The sequence below is a fragment of the Oncorhynchus mykiss genome, chromosome 18 (assembly GCF_013265735.2).
Source record: "Oncorhynchus mykiss isolate Arlee chromosome 18, USDA_OmykA_1.1, whole genome shotgun sequence".
NCBI lineage: Eukaryota > Metazoa > Chordata > Actinopteri > Salmoniformes > Salmonidae > Oncorhynchus > Oncorhynchus mykiss.
The window spans coordinates 71,320,746-71,332,560 of record NC_048582.1 but is presented as its reverse complement, the minus strand read 5'-3'; the positions used below and the strand labels follow the sequence as shown (position 1 = coordinate 71,332,560).

General features: G+C 43.9%; 1 protein-coding gene across 1 annotated transcript in view; it reads left to right on the top strand.

The window, feature by feature from the left end:
* Positions 1-11,032, top strand: part of LOC110518582 (CUB and sushi domain-containing protein 2-like) — a 458,013-nt gene extending 446,981 nt beyond the window's left edge. Inside the window, exons 58-60 of the mRNA XM_036953653.1 lie at positions 5,723-5,849; positions 6,230-6,407; positions 7,551-11,032. Coding sequence (XP_036809548.1) covers positions 5,723-5,849; positions 6,230-6,389 — 287 coding nt within the window. The 3' untranslated portion in view covers positions 6,390-6,407; positions 7,551-11,032. The remainder of the gene's footprint in view (positions 1-5,722; positions 5,850-6,229; positions 6,408-7,550) is intronic.
* Positions 11,033-11,815: the final 783 nt, after the last annotated feature.

The window sequence follows — 11,815 nt, the reverse complement described above, 5'->3', positions numbered from 1 at the left end:
CTAGATTCTACTCTATACACCACTCTATACACCACTCTATATTCTACTCTATACACCACTCTATACACCACTCTAGATTCTACTCTATACACCAGTCTAGACACCACTCTGGATACCACTCTATACGCCACTCTAGATTCTACTGTATACAACACTCTATAGACCACTCTATACACCACTCTTGATTCTACTCTATTCACCATTCTATACACCACTCTAGACACCACTCTAGACACCACTCTATACGCCACTCAAGATTCTACTCTATACACCACTCTAGATTCTACTCTATACAACACTCTATACACCACTCTATACACCACTCTATACACCACTCTAGATTCTACTCTATACACCACTCTATACACCACTCTAGATTCTATTCTAGACACCACTCTATACACCACTCTATACACCATTCTAGATTCTACTCTATACACCACTCTATTCACCACTCTATACATCACTCTAGACACCACTCTATACACCACGCTAGAATCTACTCTATACACCACACTAGATTCTACTCTATACAACACTCTATACACCACTCTATACACCACTCTAGATTCTACTCTATACACCACTCTAGACACCACTCTGGATACCACTCTTTACCCTACTCTAGATTATACTCTATAAACCATTCTATACACCACTCTAGACAACACTCTATAAACCACTCTATACACCACTCTAGACACCTCTCTATACGCCACTCAAGATTCTACTCCATACACCACTCCAGATTCTAATCTATACAACACTCTATACACCACTCTTTACACCACTCTTGATTCTACTCTATACAACACTCCATAAACCACTCTATACACCACTCCAGATTCTACTCTATACACCACTCTAGACACTACTCTTGACACCACTCTATACCCCACTCTAGATTCTACGCTATACACCACTCTATACACCAATCTAGACACCACTCTATACACCACTCTAGACACCACTCTAGACACCACTCTATACGCCACTCAAGATTCTACTCTATACACCACTCTAGATTCTACTCTATACAACACTCTATACACCACTCTATACACCACTCTAGATTCTACGCTATACATCACTCTAGACACCGCTCTAGACACCACTCTATACTCCACTCTAGATTCTACTCTATACACCACTCTAGATTCTACTCTATACAACACTCTATACACCACTCTATACACCACTCTAGATTCTACTCTATACATCACTCTAGACACCGCTCTAGACACCACTCTATACTCCACTCTAGATTCTACTCTATACACCACTCTATACACCACTCTAGACACCACTCTATACACCACTATAGACACCACTCTAGATACCACTCTAGACACCACTCTAGACACCACTCTAGACACCACTCTATACACAACTCTATACACCACTCTAGACACCACTCTATACACCACTATAGACACCACTCTAGATGCCACTCTAGATGCCACTCTAGACACCACGCTATTCACCATTCTAGACTATAGATGCCACTCTTGATGCCACTCTAGACACCACAACATAAACCACTCTATACACCACAATATACACCACTCTAGACTCTAGACACCACTCTATACACCACTCTAGATGCCACTCTAGACACCACGCTATTCACCACGCTAGACTCTAGACACCACTCTAGACACCACTCTAGACACCACTCTAGACTCTAGACACCACTCTAGACACCCACTAGACACCACTCTAGACGCCACTCTATACACCACTCTAGACACCACTCTATACACCACTCTAGATTCTATTATATACACAACTCTAGACACCACTCTAGACTCTAGACACCACTCTAGACACCACTCTAGACGCCAATCTAGACTCAAGACACCACTCTAGATACCACTCTATACACCACTCTAGACACCACTTTAGACACCACTATAGACACCACTCCAGACACCACAATATACACCACTCTAGACTCTAGACACCACTCTATACACCACTATAGACACCACTCTAGACACCACTCTATACACCACTCTAGACACCACTCTATACACCACTCTATACACCACTATAGACACCACTCTAGACACCACTCTATACACCACTCTAGACGCCACTCTAGACAACACTCTAGACACCACAACATAAACCACTCTATACACCACAATATACACCACTCTAGACTCTAGACACCACTCTAGACGCTACTCTAGACACCACTCTAGATGCCACTCTAGACACCACGCTATTCACCACTCTAGACTCTAGACACCACTCTAGACACCACTCTAGACTCTAGACACCACTCTATACACCACTCTAGACACCACTCTAGACTCTAGACACCACTCTAGACACCCACTAGACACCACTCTAGACGCCACTCTATACACCACTCTAGACACCACTCTATACACCACTCTAGATTCTATTATATACACCACTCTAGACACCACTTTAGACACCACTCTAGACACCACTCTAGACACCACTCTATACACCACTCTAGACACCCACTAGACACCACTCTAGACGCCAATCTAGACTCAAGACAGCACTCTAGACACCACTCTAGACACCACTCTAGACACCACTCTAGACGCCAATCTAGACTCAAGACACCACTCTAGATACCACTCTATACACCACTCTAGACACCACTTTAGACACCACTCTAGACACCACTCCAGACACCACAATATACACCACTCTAGACTCTAGACACCACTCTATACACCACTATAGACACCACTCTAGACACCACTCTATACAAAACTCTAGACACCACTATAGACACCCCTCTAGACACCACTCTATGCACCACTCTAGACAACACTCTAGACACCACAACATAAACCACTCTATACACCACAATATACACCACTCTAGACTCTAGACACCACTCTAGACGCCACTCTAGACACCACTCTAGATGCCACTCTAGACACCACGCTATTCACCACTCTAGACTTTAGACACCACTCTAGACACCACTCTAGACTCTAGACACCACTCTATACACCACTCTAGACACCACTCTAGACTCTAGACACCACTCTAGACACCCACTAGACACCACTCTAGATACCACTCTATACACCACTCTAGACACCACTTTAGACACCACTCTAGACACCACTCTAGACACTACTCTATACATCACTCTAGACACCACTCTAGACACAACTGGATAACCTTGAATTGAACATTACCTGGGACGGCAGGGTAACCTGATATGACCTTGGACAGCAGGTGCTCAGGACTGTGTGTTTCTCTTCGCTCTGTGGGGTTTTGGTTGGCCGCCACTTCCCAACTCTGTGGGGTTTTGGTTGGCCACCGCTTCCCAACTCTGTGGGGTTTTGGTTGGCCACGGCTTCCGAACTCTATGGGGTTTTGGTTGGCCTCGGCTTCCCAACTCTGTGGGGTTTTGGTTGGCCACCGCATCCCAACTCTGTGGGGTTTTGGTTGGCCGCCACTTCCCAACTCTGTGGGGTTTTGGTTGGCCACCGCTTCCCAACTCTGTGGGGTTTTGGTTGGCCACGGCTTCCGAACTCTATGGGGTTTTGGTTGGCCTCGGCTTCCCAACTCTGTGGGGTTTTGGTTGGCCACCGCATCCCAACTCTGTGGGGTTTTTGTTGGCCGCCACTTCTCAACTCTGTGGGGTTTTGGTTGGCCACGGCTTCCCAACTCTGTGGGGTTTTGGTTGGCCACGGCTTCCCAACTCTGTGGGGTTTTGGTTGGCCGCCGCTTCCCAACTCTGTGGGGTATTGGTTGGCCACCGCTTCCCAACTCTGTGGGGTTTTGGTTGGCCACCGCTTCCCAACTATGTGGGGTTTTGGTTGGCCGCCGCTTCTCAACTCTGTGGGGTTTTGGTTGGCCACCGCTTCCCAACTATGTGGGGTTTTGGTTGGCCACCGCTTCTCAACTCTGTGGGGTTTTGGTTGGCCACCGCTTCCCAACTCTGTGGGGTTTTGGTTGGCCACGGCTTCCCATCTCTGTGGGGTTTTGGTTGGCCACCGCTTCCCAACTCTGTGGGGTTTTGGTTGGCCACCGCTTCCCATCTCTGTGGGGTTTTGGTTGGCCACCGCATCCCATCTCTGTGGGGTTTTGGTTGGCCGCCGCTTCTCAACTCTGTGGGGTTTTGGTTGGCCACGGCTTCCCAACTCCATGGAGTTTTGGTTGGCCACCTCTTCCCAGCCTAATTAATTGAGTTCATTCTTGTTAGTCTTTGGGACTTTATTGGCGCTCGGTTGGCATCCACTGTCAGGTGGGCCATCTCGCCACACGCGCCGCCCTAAATTGAAAATGGAATCTGAAATGACTTCATCGCTGTCGGGCCTTGAAGTCATTAATTAAAAACCATTGTTGGAATAATGGAATTTGACGTTCCCAGGAACCAGGCTTGTCCGATGAGTCTAGTGGAAACACTGAAAATTGAGCCCCCCTTTGCAACTTTCTCTGTAAGATTAACCAATCATTTAATGGAAAATGGTCTTATTTTTTTTGTGTGGTTGATTTTTAATTGGCTTGGAAGTCTGTCACGTCTAAGTTCTTTCTTATTAGCTTGTTCTATTTTCATTTGTTTTGTTGTTTGTCATATTTGGTTTCATCCTATTTGGACCATGGTTGGTCATGTGTCATACATTTTCCTATTTTCTGTCTTGAAATCCCATTGAGCAAAACTAAAATCACACCTTTTCAAACCTTTTGCTCACTGGGATCATCCTATTTGCCTCATGGTAGTGATTGTATTGTATATTGAATGTTATTATATATATACATGTATACATATAGGTTATTTTAATGGTATTTGAACTGTTATCTCTCTCTGTCTCTCTGTCTCTCTCTATGTCTCTGTCTCTGTCTCTCTCTCTCTCTCTCTGTCTCTCTCTCTCTCTGTCTCTCTCTCTCTCTCTCTCTGTCTCTGTCTCTGTCTCTCTCTCTCTCTCTCTCTCTCTCTCTCTCTCTGTCTCTCTCTATGTCTCTGTCTCTGTCTCTGTCTCTCTCTCTCTCTCTCTCTCTCTGTCTCTCTCTCTCTGTCTCTCTCTCTCTCTCTCTCTCTCTGTCTCTCTCTCTCTCTCTCTGTCTCTCTCTATGTCTCTGTCTCTCTCTCTCTCTCTGTCTCTCTCTCTCTCTCTCTCTCTGTCTCTCTCTATGTCTCTGTCTCTCTCTCTCTCTCTCTTTCTCTCTCTCTCTGTCTCTCTCTCTCTCTCTCTCTCTCTCTCTGTCTCTCTCTCTCTCTCTGTCTCTCTCTCTCTCTGTCTCTCTCTATGTCTCTGTCTCTCTCTCTCTCTCTGTCTCTCTCTCTCTCTGTCTCTCTCTCTCTCTCTCTCTCTGTCTCACTCTCTCTGTCTCTCTCTCTCTCTCTCTCTCTCTCTCTCTCTCTCTCTCTCTCTCTCTCTCTCTCTCTCTCTCTCTCTCTGTCTCACTCTCTCTGTCTCTCTCTCTCTCTCTCTCTCTCTCTCTCTGTCTCTCTCTCTCTCTGTCTCACTCTCTCTGTCTCTCTCTCTCTCTGTCTCTCTCTCTCTCTGTCTCTCTCTCTCTCTATGTCTCTGTCTCTCTCTCTCTCTGTCTCTCTCTCTCTCTCTCTCTCTCTCTGTCTCACTCTCTCTGTCTCTCTCTCTCTCTGTCTCTCTCTCTCTCTGTCTCTCTCTCTCTCTATGTCTCTGTCTCTCTCTCTCTCTGTCTCTCTCTCTCTGTCTCTCTCTCTTTCTCTCTCTCTCTTTCCTCCCTCCCCCAGAGAGTTTAGACAGGAGCAGGGAGAACCCCCACTTCCCCCCCAACAGCAGTTCAGTTGCAGCAGCCATCTTAGTGCCATTCATAGCCATGATCATCGCAGGCTTCGCTCTGTACCTCTACAAACACAGGTAACATATGATACAATATACTGACCCTCTATATTTATACAAACACAGGTACCCTATGATACAATATACTGACCCTCTATATCTATACAAACACAGGTACCATATGATACAATATACTGACCCTCTATATCTATACAAACACTGGTCTCATATGATACAATATATTGACCCTCTATATCTATACAAACACAGGTACCATATGATACAATATACTGACCCTCTATATCTATACAAACACAGGTACACTATGATACAATATACTGACCCTCTATATCTATACAAACACAGGTCTCATCTCTCTGTCTCTCTCTCTATTTCTCTCTGTCCCTCCCTCCCTCCCTCCCTCCCTCCCTCTCTCTCTCTCTCTCTCTCTCTCTCAGGAGAAGACCTAAGGTACCGTTTAACAGCTATGCAGGCCATGAGAACACGAACGGTAGAGCTACGTTTGAGAACCCCATGTACGACCGCAATATCCAGCCCACCGACATCCTGGCCAGCGAGACAGAGTTTACAGTCAGCACAGTGTGCACGGCGGTATAGCCACTGTTTCCTCCAGAGGTGAGACTGTGTGCGTGTGTGTGTGTGTGTGTTTTTAAATCAGCTCTGTACGTAGAGACCAACATTGTGTGCAGGTTTTTGTTCCATCCTAACACATCTGACTCATTCCTAGTAAAGGAATCATTGTTTGCCTCTGAATCAGTCTCTGTTCATACTAAACTGACAACGATCATAGAGCCATGTGACAGACGCAGTCCTACAGAATACACACACAGTACCAGTCAAAAGTTTGGACACACACTATTCCCTATATAGTGCACTACTATAGACCAGAACCCTATTCCCTATATAGTGGTACTACTATAGACCAGAGCCCTATTCCCTATATAGTGGTACTACTATAGACCAGAGCCCTATTCCCTACATAGTGGTACTACTGTAGACCAGAGCCCTATTCCCTATATAGTGGTACTACTATAGACCAGAGCCCTATTCCCTATATAGTGGTACTACTATAGACCAGGGCCCTATTCCCTATATAGTGACTGGTCTTCTGCTTCTTCTTCTTCTCTATCAGGATGTTTCCTAGACATTTTTTATTCACACCCAAAGTTCAATGGTCAAATCACAGATTTCAAGGTTTATGAATTCAAGCAGAGCAACACGATTGTGTGTCTCTAACCATGTTTCTCTTTTCTTTTCTCTTCATGTCTCATCACCACTTTCTCACCATCCTCTTTTATCATCCTACCTGCCTCCTCTATATATTCCTCATCTCTGTCTCTGTCTTTATCTCTGTGTCTCTGTGTCTGTGTCTCTCTCTCTGTGTGTCTCTCTCTCTGTATCTCTCTCTCTGTTTCTCTCTCTGTGTCTCTCTCTGTCTCTCTGTTTCTCTCTCTGTGTCTCTCTCTGTCTCTGTGTCTCTGTGTCTGTGTCTCTCTCTCTCTCTCTGTGTCTCTCTCTCTGTATCTCTCTCTCTGTTTCTCTCTCTGTGTCTCTCTCTGTCTCTGTGTCTCTCTCTCTGTGTCTCTCTCTGTGTCTGTCTCTCTCTCTCTCTCTCTCTCCCCCCCCACCCCACTCTCTCTCTCTCTCTGTCTCTCTCTCTCTGTCTCTCTGTCTCACACTCTCACTCTCTCTCTCTCTCTCTCTCTCACTCATTCTCTCTCACTCTCCATCTTCTGTCTCCCATCACCTACCTTACAGGCAGAGGGAGTGTAAAGTCAGGAGACCCACCCATGCCGGAGCCCCCTTTACGAGAAAGACCCTCATCTAACTGGCCAGAGGGAAAAGGAGATGTTTTTATACAGACTACAATACATTTAAAGATAAGAAAATAAGAAAACTGGCAACACGAACCCACTGACGGTGACAACAGCGTGGTCTTTACATGGTCTCCTTGCTACTTTAACTCTCCGAGGAACTCCTGTCTGCCTGGGCAGGTTGAACTACGCTGTGGTCCTAGATGACCGTCTATCTATTTTTCTTCAAAAACTCCAAAGGGAATTTTACGGTCGACTTTCAGCAGAGATATTGGCTTGTAGCAGCTGATACACAGGTGGCTTTGAGAGGACAAGAACCAGTCAGTGTTAGCAGCTTGCTGTGTACCGACAAAACCTGGCATGGACTATTTCCAACTGGACCAAACTGGACCCAACTGGACCCAACTGGATCTAACTGGACCCAACTGGACCCAACTGGACCCAACTGGATCTAACTGGACCCAACTGGACCCAACTGGATCTAACTGGACCCAACTGGACCCAACTGGACCCAACTGGATCTAACTGGATCCAACTGGATCTAACTGGACCCAACTGGACCCAACTGGACCTAACTGGATCTAACTGGATCCAACTGGATCTAACTGGACCCAACTGGACCAAACTGGATCTAACTGGATCTAACAGGACCTAACTGGACCTAACTTGACCCAACTGGACCCAACTGGACCTAACTGGATCCAACTGGACCTAACTGGATCTAACAGGACCTAACTGGATCTAACTGGACCCAACAGGACCTAACTGGATCTAACAGGACCTAACTGGATCTAACAGGACCTAACTGGATCTATGCGTCATGATAAAGGCACTCTGGACTGCTTGCTTTCTTGGACAAGTACTTAATGATTAGGCCCCATTTTCTTCCTGACCGTTGGTTTTAATCGCCTCCGGAAGTTTCCTCTGAGGCGTTGACACACTGTGGCTGCAGGAAGATTACAGTGGGATGCGAATATCAGTATTGCTTTTGACACTCTTCCTGTTTTATCAAGAGGAGATTCTGCTTGCTAAGGTCACGATGTCAGGAGTAGAGGTTAAGAGTTAGCTCAGGAAGGCTGCTGGGAAAGTAATTAGTGAGGATATTGTGTGTGTGTGTGTGTGTGTGTGTGTGTGTGTGGGGGGGGGGGGGGGGGTTCATTGGCTACATCATCAATCCAAAGCATATCTCTTGTTTTTGACACCAATAAATCAAAAATAGTATTTTATGAACGAGCCGTCCTAGATTCCACAGATCACTGTAGATAATATCTCTGACGATGACTCTAGAACACAGATCACTATAGATAATATCTCTGACGATGACTCTAGAACACAGATCACTATAGATAATATCTCTGACGATGACTCTAGAACACAGGTCACTATAGATAATATCTCTGACGATGACTCTAGAACACAGATCACTATAGATAATATCTCTGAAGATGACTCTAGAACACAGATCACTATAGATAATATCTCTGAAGATGACTCTAGAACACAGATCACTATAGATAATATCTCTGAAGATGACTCTAGAACACAGATCACTATAGATAATATCTCTGACGATGACTCTAGAACACAGATCACTATAGATAATATCTCTGAAGATGACTCTAGAACACAGATCACTATAGATAATATCTCTGAAGATGACTCTAGAACACAGAGTGGTTTCTACAAAAGACAGACTGATACTGTAATAACAGAGTGGTTTCTACACCAGACAGACTGATACTGTAACGAGAGGGTGTTTTGTAACCTTCAAACCACCTCTCAAGGCCCTGAACCAACTCTACATGGACATACTAAAACAACAATATGTTCTGAAATGACACTGGTTGTGTTACAGTCTGTTCTCCCTGTGAATGTTGTGAGGGCCAGTCACTTTGCTCACGTCAACCTAGATCTGTCAGTGAAAGGTAGAAATTAAGTGTCGGATCCATCAATGTAGCGAGGGGCCACAGGATGTGTTTCCATGGAGACTCATGGTGCTAGGAAGCACCTGTGTTTTTTTTTTCCAGTGTCAGAACCCAAACATCAAGTCGCACAGAACAGAACATCGATGTTGCATTGACCAACAGATGATGTCGTGTCACACGGTGTTCTTCTGCGACAGCAAAGTCTACTCTTGGTTGTCACTCTCTCTTGGACTGACCTGCAGAGACGGTAAAGGAACTGGAAATGACTCACCAGTCACCATGCTTGCTGATAGAAACAAGAATAATGACTACTCAACTGGTCAATCTGTACTGTCTATGAACCTGGACGCTAGGACATGATCAATGAACCAGGACGCTAGGACATTATCAATGAACCTGGAGGCTAGGACATTATCAATGAACCTGGACGCCAGGACATGATCAATGAACCAGGACGCTAGGACATGATCAATGAACCTGGACGCTAGGACATGATCAATGAACCTGGACGCTAGGACATGATCAATGAACCTGGACGCTAGGACATTATCAATGAGCCTGGACGCTAGAGTCTAGGCCCACTCAATAACCGGACTAGTCACCTCCTGCTCTGTTGGTCTACTCTCCTCTTCAAGAAGCTCAACTCATCTGTATACAACTGACGAAACAAATCCATTCATTGCTTGACAGAGGTTTTCTCTCCCTTGGATGTTAAGACATAACATGTCACATCACATCACCACAGGTACTGTTCAGTAAGCTCCCTTACATCTCTTCAAACTTTATCACGTTGCTCTATTTTTTTGGCCCTCGGCTCATCATGAAAACGTTGCTGAAGGCTCATCATAGCTTTGACAGCAGGGGTATCGGTGGCTTTGCAATTACTCCTGTGCATCTTCAATTGGAAATGATTAATCGGATCATAGCAAAACAGTGTTTACGCTCCGATTCCCCGGCTCCTGCATCATAATCTCCCAATTATCATGGAAGGTTCGGCGAAGGCAAGCAGCTGGGATATCGGCAGGCGGGGACAGACGGGGAGACGACACCCGCTCTGCTTTTCAAACGTTTCAGACGTAAACATCAGCAGAAAAAGACTGTGATCGTGACAGGAAGGGGAGGGGTGAGGGGAGCTGTTCTGAGAGAGTGAATAACGTCTTGTGATGTGAGTGATGGAGTCAAGATGTCAGGGAGAAGAAGAATGATCAGACCAGTGACACTGTGAGATGTGTTCCCCCTAGGGAGGAAGATGGAATATGGGACTGTGGTTAAATTGGTATAGTGTCTGTATCTCCCCTATGAAGACCCTGTCCAGAGATCAGGGCCTCGTTTCCCAGTAGCTAAATCATTTAAGCATTTGGATCAGGGCCTGAAACTAACTTTTAGCCACTCAGATTTTTTTACCAGCCAAAATATTTGTTCACTATAAAACTAAAATAAACCGGATGAGCATGCTTTGTAATGTTTCTAAAATAATAAATGTATCAGTAGTGAGAATTGATGTGGTATTTTGCTCAATGTTATTTCATTTTTTTATGACCTGAGTCTTTTAATCAAAATATCCCAGCTGAGATTAAAATGTTGAGCTGCCCCCTTTTAAAGGGCAGGAGGTTACCCTGGCAACCAGGGCACTCAAGCCGCTAGCTCTAGTCCTGTCTGTTAGATAGAGACTCTGATTAGTAGCCAATGCGTCTTCGCTAGCAGTTGAAGAAAACTCAAACATTGAAAAACAACTTAGCTTGTGAAAGAAAACAAAGTAAATTTTGTTCGAGGTGAGATATGATATGATTATTATTATTATAGGTTATTATAGGATTATTATTATTATAGGATTATTATTATTATAGGATTATTATTATTATAGGATTATTATTATTATAGGATTATTATTATTATAGGATTATTATTATTATAGGATTATTATTGTTATGTTTATTATTCTAGGTTATTATAGGATTATTATTATGATAGGATTATTATTATTATGATAGGATTATTATTATTATGATATTATTATTAGGATTAATATATTATAGGATTATTATTATTATAGGTTTATTATTATAGGATTATTATAATAATTATTATTATAGGATTATTATATTATGAGATTATTATATTATAGGATTATTATTATTATAGGATTATTATTATATTGTTATTATTATATGATTATTAATATTATAGGGCTATTATTATTGTAGGGTTATTATTATAGGATTATTATTATAGGATTATTATAGGTTTATTGTTATAGGATTATTATTATAGGGTATATTATTCT